General features: G+C 43.2%; 2 protein-coding genes across 6 annotated transcripts in view; both read left to right on the top strand.

Moving 5' to 3' along the window:
* Positions 1-86: 86 nt before the first annotated feature.
* On the top strand, positions 87-20,692 carry LOC309607598 (uncharacterized protein; the record flags this gene model as incomplete). 4 transcript variants are annotated; one of them, XM_082346305.1, is made up of 2 exons in its annotated part: positions 87-2,679; positions 20,550-20,692. In XM_082346305.1, exon 2 carries the CDS (start codon positions 20,573-20,575, stop codon positions 20,690-20,692), a length of 120 nt encoding a protein of 39 aa, XP_082202431.1. In that variant the 5' UTR covers positions 87-2,679; positions 20,550-20,572. The 4 variants fall into 4 exon arrangements, with proteins under 4 accessions (XP_082202431.1, XP_082202430.1, XP_082202432.1 ...); XM_082346304.1 differs by lacking the exon at positions 87-2,679 and adding an exon at positions 2,705-3,130; XM_082346306.1 differs by lacking the exon at positions 87-2,679 and adding an exon at positions 3,168-3,402.
* The window catches only part of CILK1 (ciliogenesis associated kinase 1), a 33,929-nt gene continuing 33,015 nt past the window's right edge, over positions 20,685-21,598 (top strand). For both annotated transcript variants that reach the window (XM_082346257.1, XM_082346258.1), the window contains exon 1: positions 20,685-20,822. In XM_082346257.1, the coding sequence (XP_082202383.1) occupies positions 20,722-20,822 (101 nt within the window). In that variant the 5' untranslated portion in view covers positions 20,685-20,721. The remainder of the gene's footprint in view (positions 20,823-21,598) is intronic.

Genomic DNA, 21,598 nt, shown 5'->3' with positions numbered 1-21,598 from the left:
TTCGCTTGCTGTGTGCGCGAGGGACAGCCCGGATGAGGTCAGCCCGGGGTGCCGAAGGCCAAACTCAGCCTAGTATTCGGCTCAGTGAACTTACGCAAACTTGAACAGGAGTTAACTCAAATTTATAGAGTTGAGACCCTAAGGCAAGCGGCCCGCAGGCATCGAGTTGGGTGCTCGGGACGGTCACTACACGATCCTCGGCGACTGTGGTTAGAGTCCCACTCCGGGATTGCAGGGAGACAGTTAAATTCCACTATCGTCACAGGCTGTTATAACGACTAAACTTTTTAAAGACACGGTCCTGGAGGCTGAGAAAGAGGCGCTCAGGAAAGCAACGGGAGGAGAGAAAACAGCCCCCGCAACGCCCGTCTCACTACAGATCCCATCATGCAACGCGGGAGGACGTTGCGGCTCTACGGCTCCGAGCCCCGAGTCCTGCGGAGACGGCTCCCGCGGCGCACTGGGATTTGTAGTCCACCGTTCCGCGTAGAGCGCCAGCCCTCACTTGCCGTCCGGACTCCGCTTCTTACAGCCCAAACACCTGATTTCATTTCCGCAGAAGGCACTCTTGTTTGTCAGGCGGAGTATTATTTTCCCACACTTTACATTGTTTTAAATACTGAATTTTGCATGCTCTCTGCTTTGTGTAAACCTAGTCTTGGGGCTTCTTACCTTCATTCAGCAAACATTTATGGAGTTTCTAAAGTTTCTACTAGGTGTGGGGTACTAATAGTCATCAGGTTTCAAAGATCCTACTCGTGGTTCCACGAATTCACAAGAGTTTAAATCTCTTATCCATTATTTTCTTTTATTCTATTTATTTAGATCTTAGTAACGCAGAACATTCTTCTTCAGAAAATAGAGGCAAAAAAAAAAAAAAAAAAGATGGGAGGGGTGCAGAATGGAGCTACAATAAGGAAGCCCCAACTGCTGTCTTTTAATATTAGAATCCACCCTTCCGATGGGTGTGTTTTCATTTGCATCCTAAGTCAGCTACCTATAAAAAGTACATTCTTGTTTAACGGGGACTAAAAATTTACTAGTTTTCAGTTTTTAAGAGACTAGGGCTTAGGTCTTTTAAGGATGATTTTCCTTCCAATGACCTCTTTTAAACTGTATTTTGAAATTTAAATCAGGGGAGAAAGATTAGATGTACAGATTTATAATAGAAGAAAATGTTATATGTGACTCATGAATACAAAAGATCAGTTTTGCAAATGAGGAATGGGGTATTGAAATATTTTCAGAATGAGTCTATTTCATTAAACTTGCTGAATGCTTAGTCAGTTAGCACAGATGATTTCTATTATGCTAGTAAATAAAAAAGTTTAATGAAATAATAATTCGTATTTTTAACAATAAATTGAGCACCTATTTTATTAAAACGCTGTTATGTTTCATATATACTAATTTTCAATTTTAGGTCAGTATCCACTGTATCTACTAGGCTTCTTTACAGGGTTGTATTATCTCATCATATTATATAATACTTACTTATAATCTTCCCGAGGCTAGGACTACTGACCTAAGCCACTTACTAGCCCAGTGGACCCTTGTTAAAGGTAGATCAAGACAGTCCATTTGCCAGTTGCTTGGACAACTGAATTTGACTAAAACTGATCATTTTAAGTACTTTAAAAATCACTTTTTCTGGGAGTAGTATATGATTTGTTAGGCTGCCTCCTGTCTCCCTATCTTTTCATTGACAATGACGTTCAATTTTCATTTGCCATATGGTTTGGGTGTTATATAGGTAAACATGAAGGCAGATAAATGTTATACGTTTGCCAAGCGGCCAGATGACCCTTTCCCATTTGAGACAGGAAGTCTAAGGAAGTTTGTCCTGTATCTTGTAGGTTTCTTCAACAGAAGCAAGAAGAAAGAGGAATTCAGGCCTTTTGCATAGATTCTTCTTGGAAAAAACAATCTTTTCGGTTCTTAGAATTCAAAAACAAAGATAGTGAGAGAAAATTGATCTGCGCTGGGGAATTTAAACTCAGAGAAAGATCCACAATGTGTGAAAGGAATACTGCTTTATTAATTAAAACTGTGTTGCTTAGGGCAGTGTGGTTTCCCTGACCAGTAGCATCAGCACCAAAATTCTGGGGAGAGGGCCCAGCAATCTGTTTTCACAAGCTCTCTGGGTGATTCTGATGCCTCCAACTAAAGTTTGAGCACCCTCGGCTTGGGGCATTTATGTGAATTTAAATCGAGGACCTCGAAGCAATTTCTTTTTTCAAAGTGGTTCAGGGCCAATCCTTATAGGATGATTTACCTCCGCAATATAACTAACGACACAAGTGAAAGTGTTTAAAAAGTGTTAAGTGTTAGACTTCATATAACTAGTTAACACACAGAGGACGATTCTGTAGACCATTATCTAGTCTGTTCCCCACCTAACAATCCGGTTTTCCAAACTAAAGTTGCTCACAATATAAAAACTCTTGAAGTTCAAATGGATGCTAACGGGCAGTCTGGTTTTTATTTTGAATATTTTTTATTATGGTAAAATAGATATGACGCAATTTGCCATCTTCAACCACTTTCGGTGGCACTGCAGTTACGTTTTTTAAAGCCAGGAAAGTGTGTTCACCTCGATCACCTGTAATGAGATGTCCTCCGAACGTGCATCCTCAGCCTGCACTTCTCCATCCTGATGCCCGAGGCAGCCGATCTGCAGTAAGGCGAGCGTGTGGAGCTGGAGGGCGCGTTGGCGGTCGGCGGGCCTCAGGGACCTTGGGCTCCAGCGGGCCCCGGGTGGAGAGCGGAGCGCGCGGCTCGGCGCCCCCGGCGGCCCGGCCGCGGTGCAGGGACGCGCGGGGCCAGCGAGGGGAGCTGCAGGGTAACTTTTCCCAGGGAAAGAGGCCGGTCGTCCCCACCAGAAGCCTCCCTGCCTTTTGTTTGTTTTCCTGCCGGAGGCTGGAGAGCGGCCGGGTGCCCTGCCGCTCACCATGCGCGGCGCGGCCCGCGCCCCTCGCCGGCGCCCCCGGGCGTCCCTACGCGGACCCCTCGGCCCGTCCTAGCGGGGGTCGCCCTGCTCCTGCTCCCGCTCCCGGGCCGGCACCGCGTCCGCCCTCCGAGAAGCCGCGCTCCCCGCAGGGGCGGGCCCCCGCCTGTGCTCGCGGCGCCGGTAAGTGGGGTGGGGGATTAGGGGCTTCTGCCGGGTGACCTGTCACTCGGGGCGATGGACCGGAGCTGCGAGGGCCCCCAGTGCCGTGGCCCCGCGAAGGATCGGAGGGCGAGGGAGAGGCTCTCGGGCTGTAGTTTCTCTCCGCGGTTCTGTGGGTCTCTCCCTCTTGGCAGAAAAACTCCCGTTTCCTCGGAGTCTGGAAGATTTTGATGGGTGTTTACCTTTTGGCGTTAAAGAAGGGAAAGATCCCGGCGCTATTTGAAGCCCCTTTGGTAGGATATGGAGGACTTGCTTTCGGAATTTTCCTGACTAGGCCTTTGGCTGTCCCGCAAGAGGTCTGAGCAAGAAATCCTCACACATTTATGTGCAACCATTTTTCACTGGGTTTCTTTCTGCTCTGATTTCTTTCTTACTAATCTGAGTAGATGTTATGAGAGGGATGCTGAAGGACTTTACAGAACCACCGTTTCTTTTGTAATGCACCTTTTGAAGTTTGACTTTGACACTAGCATTGAGGGCTTTTACTTTTAAATAAAAAAGTAGTTGAATGCCTTATTCTGCAGAAAAGAGTATTCGTTTCCACTTATAACTAAATAAAGAGCTGCTTTTGCTAAAGCTGAATTATACTGAGAAAATATCACCCTGAATTTTGCATCCAGAGCTAGACTTCTCTAAGGTATTGGCACTTGTTTTCTATTTTTGCCTGGAGCGCTCTTTGTAGCAGCTTGATAGGTACAGTTTTCGTTTCTCACATTTTCCAGTGAGTGGGCTTTCAGGATGTGCCCTCAAAGTGAATTGTACTTTTGCTGAATATAAAATTAAAATGAGCTTTAAATTTGTGTAGTTAACATATAAATTATTAAGAAGAATTTGTGCCTCAACCATATGTTAGCTGTGCTAAGAGTTAATGTATTCATAAATATGCACATTTGAAATAGTTTCTGAACAAAGCACTGCAATTTGGTAAAGAATTTGGCCTTCCTGTCTATTTGAGGACCAGTAATTGTGGGTGTAGAAATAAGAGCAGTGGTGGGATTCTTTATTTAAAATGATACCCTGTGCCACTGCTTGTTCCCTAAGGTCCAGCCCTTACAGTGACCCTGCCTGTCCCCTTTACCTTGTACCCTTCTCCAGAGTCAAAACTGGTGGCAGGGCAAGAGTGGGCAACCACGTTTCTAAGTGAGACCAGTTTAGTTTCAGATGATCGAAGGATGTGTTGGAGGGTTGATGGAGTTTGTTTGAGTGGGCAGAGGTCTGTCCTAGCCAAGGGAACTCAGCATTTAGTCACAAAGAAATGCTTTTTTCTCACTGAAATGTCTTACTTTCAGACTGCGTGGAAACAGGCTACCAGGATAAAGAAACCAGGCTTTGGGGGTTTTATTTGTTGACTGTTTCACATCATCAAAACTCTTTTTCTACTTTCATTGTTTTCTTCTCATTGTTTTTTTGAGGTTCCCAGTAATGGTGGAAATCCTGTCAGTCTTGAACCTTTTGGAATTCTCTTTAACAGCCTTTTCCTTCATTTCCTTCATCCTTTCTATCAATGAGTCATGAAGACCTTTGACATGGGATTTATATAGCGCCCTCCCTCCATATTCTAATCCAGAAGCTCACCCTTCCTCTCCTGCAGACTGGGGCAGCCTCTGAGCTAGCGCCCCAAGCTGGCTCTTAGTAAGTCCTCACTAAATGTTTGCTGAATGAGTGGATGGACGGATGGAATGGGTGAATGAATGAATGAGTCACACACCTTTCTGGTTTCTTCAGCTTCTTGACCATCTAGTCTTTTAAAACTATCAGTTCCTCACGTCTCTCCTTGCCTTGCAACCCTCAGGTCCTCTCCCTTCTCAACTCTCTCAAGTCTAAAATAATTTGCCTGATTTTTAAGGCCTTTCATAATCAGGCCTCACCCCTCCTATCTAAATTCTATTTTCAGTTCAGCATACATCTTTGCACTCTATGGGTGTGGTCTTCTTTCGAGCCTGTTCTACTAAGGGGGCCGGGATGGTTCCTGCTCAGATCGCTGTCCTAGAAACCCTCACCCCTCTCCCCCATCTCCTGTGCAAATCTTACCCTTCCTCAGAGGAGGAAGCTAAGTCCTCACTTCTTCTATAACATCTTCTCTAACTATTCATTTCTCTTCTCTCTCTTGCAAGTCTCCAGTTTCTTTTGTAATGCACCTTTTAAAGTTTGACTTTGACACTAGCATTGAGGGCTTGTATTTTTTTTTTTTTTTTGGCTGAGTTGGGTCTTTGTTGCTGCATGCAGCTTTCTCTAGTTGTGGATGAGCCAGGGCTACTCTTCGTTGAGGTGAGCAGGCTTCTCATTGTGGTGGCTTCTCTTGTTGCGGCGCACGGGCTTCAGTAGTTGTGGCTCGCGGGCTCTAGAGCGCAGGCTCAGTAGTTGTGGTGCACGGGCTTAGTTGCTCCGCGGCATGTGGGATCTTCCCGGACCAGGGCTCGAACCCGTGACCCCTGCATTGGCAGGCAGATTCTTAACCACTGCGCCACCACGGAAGCTCAAGGGCTTATATTGATCTCTCATTGGTTTAGGTTATTTTAAGCCTCTTTAGGGCAGGAGCCATATTTTCTGCATGGTAATGTGGGGTTGTGGGCTTTGAAGTCAGGCAGAATTGAGGTCGGGGCCTCACTCCTCGGTACTCATGTGTCCTTATGGATTCTCCAAGCATTAGTCCTCGCGTGTAAAATAGGGGAAATGCCTCCCCACCTGGCTGCAGTGTGGAGATGGTCTTGGTGCCTGAACAGCACCTGGAACACACCTGACAAAAATCTGCTCATCCCTCCAGTGACTGGGAGAGCCCTGAACATGTAGCAAATATTTGGTAGCTGTTTGTCAGCTGACTTGGAGTCAAGTCATGGCTGGGTCTGGAGGCCCAGGGGATGGCAGCCATGCGGAATCCTTAGTAAGTGTTATCCTGCCCTTACTTAAAACAGCTTGAGCTTAGCTTATTCCTGGTGACAGCTCTGCTTCTGGGATCTGTTGCTGTTTTTCTGTCTGAACCTTGCCAGGAACACGACTGCCTTTAAATTCTTTTTTTCACTGCTTCTTTGCGGCAAGCTCCTCCATTTCATTTTGCAGGCTCTTGCTGAGTTGGAGTTGTACGTAGCACTTCTGTTTTTCTGCTTGTGAGGGTATGTATTTATGGTAGGACGTGTTGCCTAGCGATTTCTTGGCAGAATTCTGGGCACAGTGACCTTTCTTTGTATGTTGATCTGTCAGCCTGTGAATAGTGTCTTAACTGTAAATTTTCTCATCAGCTCTCTTGCTTGACCATGACCTTCTGAGAAAGGCCTGTAACTAGAGCATCAGAAACCTCCTATCTGTGGACCTCAGTGTTTGTGGTTGCTGTAGGTGACCCGGAGAACATGCAGAGGTGTGCGCCAGATGACTTACACCCATATCTACCATGTAACCGTGTCCTAGGTTGTGGCTGTGCTTTCCTTGAAAGGGTTTTAACTTCCTTATTAGTACACCTGTGTGTTCAAGAAAATTTCCTGGTAAAAGCAATTTGCTGAAGTAAATCAATTCCTGGGGCAGAGTGCATTAAAATGCTAAGTTATGGAAGGAAGAAATCAGAGGCATCTTTACTTGTAGCCAAAGAAGTAGAAGCAGTGGAGGGTCCCCTCGAGATGGTAACCAAGGTTGATGTGGAATTCACGCTCACTCTCTCTGCTCCTCGTGAGGTGCTGTCTGATGCTCGGAAAATTCTACTGCTCAACAGATCCTAGGGAAATATTCAATCCAAGCGGAGAGCTTCCTTTCTTGATTCCTTCCAAGGAAACGGAAGCGTCCTTGCACTTTAAGTGCCTGGCTCACTGTGCTTTTTTTTTTTTTTTTTTTAACATCTTTATTGGAGCATAATTGCTTTACAATGGTGTGTTAGTTTCTGCTTTATAACAAAGTGAATCAGTTATACATACACATATGTTCCCATATCTCTTTCCTCTTGCGTCTCCCTCCCTCCCACCCTCCCTATCCCACCCCTCTAGGTGATCACAAAGCACCGAGCTGATCTCCCTGTGCTATGCGGTTGCTTCCCACTAGCTATCTATTTTACATTTGGTAGTGTATATATGTTCATGCCACTCTCTCACTTTGTCACAGCTTACCCTTCCCCCTCCCCATGTCCTCAAGTCCATTCTCTAGTAGGTCTGTGTCTTTATTCCCGTCTTGCCCCTAGGTTCTTCATGACCTTTTTTTTTTTTTTTTCCTTAGATTCCATATATATGTGTTAGCATATGGTATTTGTTTTTCTCTTTCTGACTTACTTCAACCTAAGTGTCCATCAACAGATGAATGGATAAAGATGTGGCACATATATACAATGGAATATTACTCAGCCATAAAAAGAAACGAAATTGAGTTATTTTGTAGTAAGGTGGATGGACCTAGAGTCTGTCTTACAGAGTGAAGTAAGTCACTGTGCTTTGAAAGTCGAAACCTTCGTAGAAAGAAGTGCCTGGGTTTGAACTCACCTGTGCAGCTGGCTTCAAATCCTGGGAGCGCCGACTTTTGAAGCTGTCTCAGAGTTTGAAGAAAACACGTCTCTGGAGAGCTGCCACTTTTTTTTCTATGTAGTTTCAGGATTAGCAATACCTTCATGTACTTTTTGCAGAAGGGGAAGTGGGAGCATTTGTTACATCTTTAATCGACTATGAAAACATTTCTTATATTCACACATTTAAAACTCTGCTGCCCTGAAGGTAACAAGAATTCTGTCCGTTGGGCTGCAGCATCTCAGCTGTAAAGTGAGGGTTGGGGGGGTGATCATTCAGGTCCCTTATAGGGAAAAAAAATCTGATTCTATAGTCAGGTTTCCTCAATATGATACTATGCCCGTGTTGAACTTAGGTCCTATTAAACTGAGCATTCAATCTATGCTAATTAGCGTTAGGTTATATATTACCTTACTTTCAATTTTTCCTAGATTTTGTTTGTCAGCCTCAGTTTTTTTTTAATTTAAAAAATACTGTTTTTAAAATAAAATAACACAATAGTGTTATTTCCACCATGCTCTTAGTAGCCACTTGATAAGTGTACAGTGATGGCCGAGGGCTTGTGAGAGCCACATATTTGTGAGGAAAGATCAATGTGAGTCATTTTTTATCTTTTTATAGGTGTAGTGTGGTCTATGATAAAGTGCTGATAACATGTGACTGCTCTCATGGTTAATATAAAAGATAATGGCCCAGAACCAAGAAGATAAAGGAGTAGTGGTGTAATGTCCACCTACATATTTCACAATATCATGAAAGTTACTATCTGCATGAGTTTGTAGTTCCGAGAAGACAATAGTTAATAGTTCTGTCCTCTTGGACACTGCCTGTGCTTTGAAAGTGAATTTACTGATGATTGGTTTAACCAGACGAAACCGAGTGAGAAAAAAGTAAGTTATATATGCCTACCTGTCATCTTAGCTGTTAAAAAGCAAATGTTTTCCTAAATTGTTATAAAAGCTTTTAGAAGGATTCATAATTTTTGTGCCCTAGCCTCCATTAGAGCTGTTCAGTTTTGCAAAGAATCTATGAGGGATGGCAGTAGGAGTGGGGTTGATGGTATAGGAAAATTAACAAAGTGACCCTTTATAAACCCATAAGTTACTCATTCATTAATTTATTCATTCAACACATTTTTATTTTGAGCACCTATTTGGGCCAACCGGATGCCAGGTACTTGTCTGGTTGCTGGGAATACAGTTGTGAACATAACAAAATTTCTGCCCACAGGAAGCTTATATTCTCAGGATACACACAGTCTGTATACGTAACCCTGTGACGTAAATGAGGTAAATGAGGGTTATGTGGAAAGGGCTAAAGTGCTCTGCCTCCGTGCAAGGTTTCCTGTGCTTCAGGGGTCCACACAGCATGCCCTGCGGGCATGTCCTGCCGGCTGCCTGTTTTTGTAAATAGACTTGTACCGGGATGCAGCCGTGCCCATTTGTTTACGTGTCATCTGTGGCTGCTTTTGTGCTACAGCAGAGGATTTGAATAGTTGTGCCAGAAACATGTCACCCTCACAGCCTAACGTATTTACCGGCCCTTCACAGAAAACATTTGCTGACACCTGCTCTATTTTATTTTTATGTTAAGCCTTTACTTCCTCAATATGTTTTATTGATTTGTTTGTTGTTACACATGGTGGTGAAGCATCTTACGCTGCGTGAGATCAGCCCTGAGTTAAACGTGCTGTGATATTTGAGTAGCGCTTGAATGTGTGACATGTTCTGATTCACTCCCTCATCTTCACCTCGCCCTCCCTTGCCCACCCTTAGAACAGAGGGTGGCAATCGGGTGAGCAACTGGGGCTGGGACCATGGCCACCGCCTGCGTGAAGCTGGGAGACTGTCACCCCAACTCATCCGCAGTTTCCCACAAGTCAGAGGAAATTTATTCTTCCTCTGGGTCTTCAATATTTCCTTTCCCTTCGGTTCTTCACAGCCCACAGACCACATAGAATGATGGGTCCTAGTTTAGAAATAATCTACAAGCGATGGAAGACTTTACTTTAGGTTCGGGGCACAGTGCCCTTTGTGGGAGAAGTGATGGGAAGTGGTAGACCCTTCTCCTGGGATTTAGGACCTGGTGCATGAATTCTCCTTTCAGAAGCTGGGGTTGAAGGATGTGAGGGAGGTCAGGGCATGAAACAGTCTCTGGGGAATAGAAGAGGGCAGCCCAGGTAACGGATCCTCTTCTCCCATCCTTCCAATTAAGGCAGTAGCCAGAAGCATCTTTAATGTGCTCCTTGTCACAGGAAAGGCAGAGCACGTTCCACAATAAAGGAGGCTCTTTTGGCATTGTAGCCGCTGTCCCCAATGCAGAAAAAAGCACTGGTCCAAGAGGCAAAATATTTAAAGGACATTCTTGCTAAAATGTATGTGGGCAGAAGAATTAGGTCCTCCCAGAGAGAAAAATTAGAAATACAAATGTATTATTTTTAGTACCTTTTAAAAATGTAACGATGTAATGTAACAATATTAACTTTAGAAATGTAACACTATTAACTTTACTCTTGTAAAGTTATGAAATGTTTGAACCTAGAATTCATGCCAGTTAAGGTAAAATGGAACTCAGAAGTGCCAGGAGAAGGGCCATTGAGTGATTTTGCACATGATCTAGTTTTCCGATGAGGACAGGTGAAAGCAGTGGCATCTTTTCAGTGGAAAACGATCAAGGCTCAGGGAGAAAAGCTCTTCACACAGGTCTGAATGGTGGAAGTGGCGCTGGTAAACCACGACTCCCAGAGATGCCCACTTTTGCGTACAATTTTCTGTCTCCTATCTTAAAAAATGAGTAATTGTGGCATTTATTCAGTGACTCTTAAGTTTTCAAACTAAAGAGCGGGCCACCCTTTGCTTGGTTGGTTTCCCAGGCTGGGAATGAGCAGGGCACCCGGTGTGAGAGCCCGGCCGTGAGCAGATGATCTGCCCTACTGAGGACTGAGCCGAGGGGAGGGAATTGGGACAGACCGCAGGAAGGTTTCCCCAATGTCACCTAGCCAGAAAAACCATAGCATTCATTTCAAAGTTTGTCTGGAACCCTTTGAAAGCGAAATACAGCTGTGCTGCTCTGTGAGTTGGGTACAGCCTAACCCAGAAGCCGAAGGCCTGATCTGACGACACTGTGGGGACCTTTCTGTGATTCTTTGAGACCCAGTAATTCCAGCACCATGGTGGGAGGGCCCAGGCAGCCTGCCTGCTTTAGCCTTTCTGCAGTATTTACTATTCTCCCATCTCAGAACTTCAGAACATTTCTGCTCAGGGCAAACAATCTGAGTACCATGACTTTGCGCATGAAGAAATAGAAGCATTCTGTTTTGAGATACTTACCAAGGGTGGTACAGAAGATACATAGCAAAGACTAAAATTCATGTTTTGACCATTCAAACCATGAGTACCTGCTAGTGTAGGCGGAGCATGAGGTATGAGAGCAGAAATGAAAGAAGCGTGGTGACTGTCCGGGACAGGCCTGCGTGTCATTGACCACTGGGGAGTGGGGACAGGGCACTGTGGCCTCTTGGGGAGAGAGCCGTTGGCTGTGTCTGTGCAGGTTGGGACAGGAGGCCCTGGAAAGGTGATGTTTGAGCTGGACTCGGAGGGAGGAAAAGGAGTAGATTCTGAGCTTTGGGGTCTGGCTGAGACAGTGAGACACTTATCCTGCTCTGGAAGGGAGATGATGTATAGCACACAGGTCCCTCTGGGGCACTGTCTGCTCTTTGCTAGCTTTTGTGCATGTGATGGGAAAGGTGGAAACGTTGATCTGTTTTTTTTCTTAGACAAGTGCCAGCTTGATTCCTGACCCAGAGAGCCACAGAACCACAGAACAATGGAGCAGGAAACCACCTTGCTTCATTAAGTCCCGTGCCCTCACCTCACAGAAATTAACCCGAGGGCCAAGAGATGCTCCGAGTCACAGGAGGTCTGTGCCGAGTGGAAACTGGGACTCAGTTCCTCTTTGTCTGCAATCACTTGCCTCCCCTGTAGGCAGTGGCTGCGGGCAAGGTCCCCGCTCGGTCCACTGCAGTTCGATTGTAGAATGAGGCCAACTAGAGCATGGCCACATCACCGGTTTCCATATTTGGACTTTGAGCTACAAAGTACTTCTTTTAATTCCTCTTGTTCTCAGATCCTCAAAAGATTTCATAACCTTTGGATCTTTTGCAATCTCTCCCCTAAGTTTGGTGCAGTCGGCCCAGGTTCCTATCTCACTGCCAACACTTATTAGTTGCATAACCTTGAACAAGTAGCTGGTGTCTCAGATTCCTTATCTGTAAAATAGGGGTAATAATAATAGTACCTACCTGGTGCCGTTGTGAGGACTGAATGGATTAACATATGCAAAGCACTTATAACAGTACGGTATACATAGTAAGTTCTGAAATTATTATTATTATTACCTTTTTGGCTTATTTGATATATTAGTAAGCTACGTGTGGATTGGTTATAGTGAGTGATTATCCAAGTTCATTCTTGGAGTCTGAGTGGTATTTAGAAGTACTGCCCGTTAACATGTTAGCTGATTCCCCAAGTTAATGGATGGGCTGTTACACCCCATTCACTTCCCAGGCAGTAGTGACTGTCTATACCAGGAACTGTGAATTCACATGCTCTCAGGGGCAGAGGAGGAAACGTACAAGAATCAAGGAAGCTGGGTATGTGCTTGTTAAACGGTAGGGAGTTGCTCTTCTCTTTTAAAAAGAGAACCACAATTTTTCTTTCCCTCCAGTTTTTCTTAGAATGAAGTTTTTTTCCAGGCTTTTTCCTTTGTTACTTTTGATATAGGCAGAGGAATAGAGAAATATTTTTCTTCTAGTAAAACAAGTGGCCGTGAAGGTGCAAAAATAAATGGCAACTTAAAAAAAAAAAATTAGCAACTGCCACGACGTTCATTTTAGGGACACAGGGAGGTTGGGGACAGTGACGGGATAGAGAGCTCACGCTTGGCCTAAAAGGCCAGTGACCACCCTTGTCTAGCTTTTTATTCCCACAGAGGACAAAGGACCTTGTGTTATTAGCTCTTCAGTTTTTCTAGAGCTACCCCAAATCTCGATATTTATATGAAAGTTCCCATTTTAAAATATAAACTCAAAGCATATCTGTGAATTCCATCCTCAGCCTGCCTGTTTGCAGCCCCTGGTCCACACAGGGTAGAACCTCCGTATGCTAATGTCATCTACTGAGATTTCAGCCAGAATTGTGAAGTCTTGTCTGCTTTGTAGAGTTAAAGAGAAATACTCTCTATCGTTCAAAAAGGACTGCCTTTGTTCATTGGGTAACTAAGCATTAGATTCTTGATTTCATTCCTAAGACACTCAACTTTGTATGAATAGAAAACCACGGCTGCCATAGCTCAGATGACTGTGGGAGTCTTTGGGAGGGTTCATTGGATGGTGGTATCTATCCCGTGAAGATATTGGGTCCTAGTCCCTGGAACCTGTGAATTTTTCCTTACTTGGCAAAATAGACTTTGTAGGTGTGATTAAATTAAGAAATCTGAGATGGGGAGATAAACCTATCTCTAAATGGAGATAGGTTTAGTGGGCCCTAAATGGAAACACTAGTCCTCGTAAGAGAGAAGCAGAGGGAGATTGGACACAGAGAGGAGTCAGTGTGACCACAGAGGCAGAGACTGGAGTGATGTGGCCACAAGCCAAGGAACACCAGCAGCCACCAGACGCTGGAAGAGACAAGGAGGAAGTGAGCCAGTACCTCTGGAGGAGGTGCCAATACCTTGATCTCGACCCAGTGATACTGGTTCTGGACTCTGGCCTCCAGAAATGTGAGAGAATACATTTCTGCTGTTTTAAGCTACCAAGTTTATGGTAATTCATGAACAGCAGCTGTAGAAAACTAATATTGTTAGTAAGGAAGAATTTTTTAAATTGGTTTTTGCCAGTGATGCATGGATCAGTAAATGACATGTCCTTGATGAGAGAAATTAGCCATTATTTAGGGATCAGTGGCCCTAAGCCTTCCTTGAGATTTTTGGCTAGTGGTCCACATGGTGACTTCTTGCTTGTACAACTGTAGCACTCTGGTCGTCTCTACCCTGCCAGAAACTTACCCCAAGGGCCATTCCCTGGTCACTGTGTGTGTTCCAGAGGAATGCTTTCAGTTGTCCTTGACAGAATATCTGATGGTGGCTTCAGCAACAAAGACTTTTGATTAGGTCATATAACAAGAAATCTAAAGCAGATATTTTCAGGGATCGTGCAGCAGCCCAGTGATGTCATCCAGGATTCAGCTTCTTTCTTTTAATCCATCCTCAGCAGTTGGGATTCTCATCTTTAGAGCTGACGTCTCATAATCACCAGAAGACTGTCTCAGCTCTGAATATTACAGCTTTATACAACCATGTTCAAGGCAGAAACACAGGGCAACCTCTTTGTCAGCTGTCTCTATCAAAGGGTAGATTCCCTCTCAGAAGCCCTTCTCTTCCCTCACCAGCTCACTTTCCTTTCCGTCTCATAAGTCAGAGCCATAGTCCCACTCCTAAACAGTGTTCGGTAGGAAGTACAATGGAATTGTTTGGCTTGGCTTCAACTGATCGTTGTCCATGCCCTGGGGCTGTAGTAGGTGACTGCCATCCCTGACTGTATTGAATCGGGAATAAAATCAGAGCCCTATAAACTAAGCAGCAAGAGGAGCATTGCTATTGGGTAGATCAGCAATGGCATCAGTCATATCGCCCTTCTTTTTCCTAGTGCGTTGTCCATCACCCTGTTGTTTTCGTCCTTTCCTTTCAGAGTAAAACATGAGTCATCATATTCAGGCCACCACAAAAATGATGAACAACTGAACAATACTGATCTCAAAAGTCAGTGACCACTTCCTGCTAGGATGCTCAGAGTTGACCATGGGTTGAATGCTACTTTTTGTCTAATGCTAATTTGAATAATATCACTTGGAAATAATTCACTAGAGAACAGAAAGCTCAGATAGGTGTCATGGTTCTGTTCTCTAGATCTGTATATAGTGTAACTAGCCCTCCTCTCTGATACTCCTTTGTACCCTTGAAACAATCACCACAGCTTCCTAAGTCCCTTTTTCTTCATGTATTCTCTGTTTCTTCAACTACTCTTCTCGTGCTTTCATTTAGGCCCCTTATTATGTTCTTTAATATCTTTCTTGAAGTTTGTCATCCAAAGTTGAACAGTAATTCAGGGGTATGTTGAGATTGTCATGTCCCTTGTTCCGGACCCACAGCTGCCATGTTGCAAAGCTCCAGTGGACACCATTCATGTAGTGTTCTATGAGTACCCCAGAGTTGTGCAAGGTATTAACATTGTCTGAATGTTGTCCTCCTAATAAGAACTCCAATAATGCACTATCTTTGGGGAAAAAAAATAAAGCAACCTTAGAGCATCTCCAGTGAGAGGTTTCGTGCATATCTCAAATTCAACACCTTAGAAAACAGAACCCATTGTGTCTCCTACTCTCTATAACATTCATCCTGTCTGGTACCTTTGTTCAGGCCTTCCACATATTTCACCTGACTATTGCAGTAACCTCCGTCTAGTCTCTCTGCCTCTAGTCTCTCTATTCTAACATCAGTTTGAATAGTCCAGGGGGATCTCCCTCATGTCATTTCCCTGCTTAAAAGCCCCAGAGAGCTCCCGTGTGGCAGGGTAAAGACCAAACTCCTGCATGACAGATATACGCCCTCACAGCTGGGCCTCACCCTAAGTTTCTAGCCATTCGCTGCATTTCCTTACTGCCCTCCGTGGCTTTTATGTCCTAGCCCTGTACTTCACAGTGGGGTTGCACATGACAGTCCCCTGGAGGGCTTTCTAAATTATCAAAACTCAGTCCCCACCCTCAACCTGACTCTCAGAGGCGGGGCCTGGGCATCAGTATTTGTTAAAAGTTCCCCAGGTGATTCTGTTGTTCACCCAGCATAGGAACCGTAAGCTCTCGTGAACATACCAAGCTCTTATACCCACCAACCTTTTGCAGAGTTTCCTCCATCTGTAATTCCTTTCTCTCCCTTTTCTGTGTAATAAAACTTTGCTCACTCTTCAAACCTCAATATTACCTCTTCTCTGAAGGGGTGTCTGATCTCTCCCTCCTCCCAAGAGTTTGTTGCTCTCTCTACCGTGGGCTTATAGCGTTTCCTACATTTTCCATGTACGTGTTGATCAGGAGTTGTTGAAAGGAGGACCCTTCTCTTATCCATAATGTGCCCCAGAAGCCTTCCATAGTGCTTGGCATCTTGGTAAAGTTTGAATAAAATTGTCAACCTGACTTCAGTGCCTGAAGAGACTCTAGTCTGATCCATTTTACAGTCGGTATGTAATTACCTGAAATAAAATTATAAAGCAACTGCCACGTGTTGGTGAGGGTCAAATCTTGCCAGAGAAATTGAATTTTGTTCTATGATAATGTGACAGACAGTAACAAGGAGGAATCATAGGGTGACTGTATACTGAATGAATGACCCATTCTATCACGATTTCAGTAAAGTTCTTCTTAATTTTTTCAAGATAGCTTTTTCTCAGTGATAATCTAGGAAGACATTGTCCCAATTATGCAGTTTTAGTAGATGAGGAACTAACTATCAAAGAAAGGCTTCTATGATTAATAATTGATAGATATGAATTATTATTATTATATATAATGCCATTGCAAAAATTGGGGGAGAGCCCACAGGCTACTGGAATGTAGATCGTTATTAAGTTTTGGTTGCCACAGTTCATCAAAGACATGGAGAAATGCGTGAGGATTCAGAGATGAATGCCAAAGATAATTAAAGGAGTGGAAAACAGGTCCTATGAGGAAAGGTTGTGTAACTACAGCAAGAGGAGGTTGAGAGATACACATTTGATTACTAATTTGATGTACATCACATTTTCGTGAGATAGTTTCTTTATATTCACACACAAAAAAAACAAAGCGTGAGGAAATTAGCTTAAATTAGAATAGGCAGGTTTCAGCTGGACATTAAGAAAACTAACTGGACTTACAAAATGCAAATCTGATCATGTTATTTTCTTGTTAAAAAAAAACCTTAATTAACTTCCCACTGTCTCTAGGTCAAAGCCTACTTTAAAAAAAATAGATAAATAAAGCATGTAATTTATTAGTTAGCTGATTTTTGACAGATCAAAGTTCCAGTGATTTTTTTTTTTTAAGGAAGATGACATACAACAATGATTTGGGAATTTTAATTTGTTTGAAAATGAAATTATGAATGATGCAGAAATCATATGTCATATCAAAAATAGATGGAGATAAATATGAAAAAGAAAAAGAGGGGAAAACAAACACAGAGCCCAAAATTGCTTATGTTGTGGCCCAAATGCTCTTTCTATGTTATGTTGAGACACACCTTGAATCCAAAACAGTCCACAATGCACAAATCGTGAAGTGGAGGAGCCATGATGTATGATGTGTTCTGTCTTACGAGCAAGTTCATATTAGGTTTTATTAAGTAAATCTACATTAAAATGTTTTAGGCTGAAAAAAATGCTTGATATGTATTATCTGTTTAAAGATTTCCTTCCTCTACCATTTTGAGAATTTTTTTAAACTTTTAGTCTAGAATAATTCAAACATACAGAGTTGCAAGAACAGTACAAAGAAGACCCATACACCTTTTCCCCAATTTACCTTGTGTTAACATTTTACCCCCTTGTGTATTTGTTCTCTCTCTCTCCCTCTCTCCACACACACACACACACACACACACACACACACACACAGAATTTTTGTTTTACCACTTGAGAATAAATTGCATATATTATGGTCCTTTGCTTACAAATCCTTCAGGGTGTATTTTCTTAGAATAAGACTATGCTGTTTCACAACCACAGGACAGGCATCAACTTTAGTAAATTTAATACAGATACAATACTTTAATCTAGCATCCATATCCTAATTGTTTCCATTAATGTCCTTTATAGTGTTTTCTTCTCCTTTAGTATAGGATCTAGTCAAAGCCTTATGTTTTTTGAAATGTCATTTGAGGCTCTCAACAAGCAAACTTCTGGGGTTATCTCTTTCCAGTTCCAAGCTCTCACCTTCCCCTCCACCCCAGATTCAAGCCCCTGTGCCTTCTTTTCTGCTCCTTGGAATGCTAGAATCCCCTACATTACAAAACACCTACTTTTCTTTTTCCTTCAAGACTCAGTCTTTTATGAAGACTCTTCTTACTGCCCACCTGAGCCCAAGTGGAATCAACCAAGTTAGAAGCCAGGGGGCTTTCTCCTTAACCGCTCCCCACATCCTGTACCCTCAGTGTACGTGAAACATCTTAGTGCATATTCATGAGTATGCATCCACCCACTCTCATCCTCTGCCATGAGACTCTAAGATCTTTAAAAAAAAAAAAAAGGACTGTATTTTATTGGTCTTTGTATCCCCAGATATTAACATAGGGTCTGTCACACAGGAAGTGCTTTAGAAATATTTATTAATCAGCAATGGAATCTATCACTGTAAAGAACTGCTGAAGGAAGTTGTAGGGTGTCTGATCCTGTAGAGCTTCAAAAGAAGGAAAATGCTCTTCAAACCAGGGGCCTTAAAATGGTTCTGTGGGGAAATGGGAATGAGTGGGGGAGGGGCGGGGAGGCTTGATCTCTAAAAGGTTTTCCAGTTATATGGTAGAATATGGTGAAATCAGGAATAACTTTTACAATTCTTAAGGTTTCTCAAGGTCATGCACAGCCTTCACAAAAACATAGACTAGAATTACTTTTTAATTTTTAATTTTGAACTGATTTTAGACTTTCAGAAATGTTACAAAAATAGTACAGACCGTTCTTAGCGATTCTTCACCCAGCTTACCCTAATATTAACATCTTCTATAACCGTACAACAATGATCAAACTCAGGAAGTTAGCATTGGCACAGTGCTATTAACTAAACTATGACCTTATTCAAATTTTACCAACTTTTCCGCTAATGTCTTTTATCTGTTCTGGGATCTTATTCAGGTTCTCACATTGTGTTTAGTTGTCATGTCTCCTTCTTTGCCTCCAATCTGTGACAGTTCCTCAGTCTGTCCTTGCCTTTTATGATCTTGACACTTTTGAAGAGTATCGGTCAGTTTTTTGTAGCATGTCCCTCATTTTGAGTTTGACGTTTTCTCATGAGTGGATTAAGGTTCTGCATTTTTGACAGAACACCACAGAGGTGATGGTGTGCCCTCCTCAGAGCATAATATCCAGGGTACATGGTGTCGTATGTCTTAGTAATGTTGATGTTGAACTTGATCACTTGGGTAAGGAGGTTTCTGTTAGATTTCTGCCTGTAGAGTTACCATCTTTCCCTTTGACATTAATAAATGTCTTAAAGATATTTTGTTTTTTTGTCTGCTCCATTTGGCTTGTGGAATCTTAGTTCCCCAACCAGGGATCGAAGAAACTGGGCCTGGTAAGTGAAAGGGCTGCCAGGGAATTCCCAAAGATACTTGGAAACTATGCGAATAGCCTGTTTCTCCTCAAACGTTCATCGACCAATATTTGCATCCATCGGCAATTCTTGTCTGCAACAAATTGTGACGTTTGCCTAATAACGAATTTCTTATTTCCCTCTTTCCTTCTACATTTATTGACTGGAATTCTTCTGGAAGGAGAAGCTGCATTGACTGGACTTAGATGCAGAATGTCACTTATTCCATCATTCTTTTCCGATCTTTTGATTTTTCAGATTATTAGTTTGACAGATGTATTTTTTTTAATGTCTTTAGTGTTCTTATTTAAGCATTTACATTTTATTAATGCTTGCCTAAAGGCATTACAATCACTTAAGTTATGTACTGCATTTTCTTTATTATAGGCAGACTGAATGACACTCAATTTTATAAATGAAAAATCAATGACTTATCTTTTTCTTTATAAATTTATTTATTTATTTATTTTTGGCTGCATTGGGTCTTCGTTGCCTCGCACGGGCTTTCTCTAGTTGCAGCCAGCGGGGGCTACTTTTCCTCACGTGTGTGGGCTTCTCATTGTGGTGGCTTTTCTTGTTGCGGAGCACGGGCTCTAGGCGCGTGGGCTTCAGTAGTTGTGGCACGTGGGCTTCAGTAGTTGTGGCTCACGGGCTCTAGAGCACAGGCTCAGTAGTTGTGGCGCACGGGCTTAGTTGCTCCGCGGCATGTGGGATCTTCCCGGACCGGGGCTCAAACCCGTGTCCCCTGCATTGGCAGGCGGATTCTTAACCACTGCTCCACCAGGGAAGTCCCATGACTTATCTTTTTAAAGAACACAACTGAAGGACTTTAAAAGAGATACACCCTACATACAGGCCTTAAAAAATTACTAGTTCTTTGTTTAGCTTCTGAATATCTAGTAATAAAAATAATATTAATAAAATATGGTTGTTGCCTAGCCACAAACAGTTCATGGAGCACATGTAAGTTCTATATCAGGAGAACCTTAATTTAAGCATTTCTTGGCCTTTGTATGTTTACATTGTTAATTGTAGCTGAATTACACATAACACAGTATATTTAGCATGGATTCTTGTAGCTCAGCAATTTCTATCGACCGTAGTTATCATGTCCTGTTTGCCTACAGTGGTTAGCCAGCAGAAAGGCATCAAATTGCAGCTGATTCATTTCTGAGTCAGTGATAAATCACTTTCCAAGAACGCTATGCCTCATTTTATAAAAAATTGGAAAAGAGCATTATTTAGACCAGAGGTTAACAAACTTTTTTTTTTGTAAAGGGTACAATAATAAATCCCTTAGGCTTTGTGGGTCATACAGTCTGTGTCACACCTACTCTGCTGTGTAGCGTGAAAGCAGCTGCAGACAATATGCAAGTGAGTGGGCATGACTGTGTTCCAATAAAACTTTATTTACAAAAAAACAGGTGGCAGGCTGGGGGTTACAGCTGACCCCTGATTTAGACAGACTTAGAATATACATTAACATTTATCCTTGTCTTTCATTTTTCTCTAAAGGCAGAAGACTCATCTTTGAAAATATGTATTTGGGAGATAGTCACGTTCTATTGAGTACCTTGTGCTGGTGCTGCCATAGAAAAATCTGGTTACACTCCGGGGAGGTCTGCTGCGGCTGCAGGACTGATCCGCCTCGGCCCTGAGATGAGTGTCCGGCCTGAGCGGGCACACCATGAATAGATACACAACCATCAAGCAACTCGGGGATGGAACCTATGGTTCCGTCCTGCTGGGAAGAAGCATCGAGTCTGGGGAACTGATTGCTATTAAAAAGTAAGTTTTATCCTTCATGCTCACGAATCCATCCTCAATGACACATTGTCAACATAGTTTTAACTCTATGCTCTCCATTCCTCATCTGTGCAAAGTTTCCACAGGGGAGGCATGGAGAAGAATCTCAGACATTGATTGCTATGGGTTAGATGACTGTGAACTCTGGGATGCTCGTGTTAGAGTCTTAAACACATCCGCATGTTAGATGCACTACTTTGCATACAGCTCTAGTACTTGTTCCAAGGATCTTCTCATATGGGGAGGTAGTAACAAGCAGATTAAGAAATATTTTATAGGAAAGGAAACTGAAACTGAGAAATGAAATGACTTATTTTGGATCCTTTACACGTGGGGTAGTCTGGTGACTACGGTTTTGCTCCCCCCACCCCACTCGCCCTTTGCAATCTGAGTCCAGACCCATTGTATTAGTTATGTGTTGCTGCATAACAGTTTACCCCCCAAAATTGTGGTTTAAGACAACTATCTCACAGTTTCTGTGGGTCAGCAGTCTGGGCCTGGCTTAGCTGAGTTCTCTGCTTTGGGGTCTCTCATGAGGCTGCAGTCAAGCTGCTAGCTGGTGCTGGGGTCTCATCTGAAGGCTGGACTGGGGAAGGATCCACTTCCAAGCTCACTCACATGACTGTGGGCAGCATTCAGTACCTCGGGGGTTGTTGGACTGAGGGCCTTAGTCCTCTGCTGGCTCTTGGCTGGAGGCTGCCCTCAGTCCCTTGCCGTGTGGGCCTCTTCAAAGAGCAGCTCACAACATGGCAACTTGC

Source organism: Balaenoptera borealis (genome assembly GCF_965194805.1).
Source record: "Balaenoptera borealis genome assembly, chromosome: 12".
Lineage (NCBI taxonomy): Eukaryota > Metazoa > Chordata > Mammalia > Artiodactyla > Balaenopteridae > Balaenoptera > Balaenoptera borealis.
This window is presented reverse-complemented; position numbering and strand designations above follow the sequence as displayed.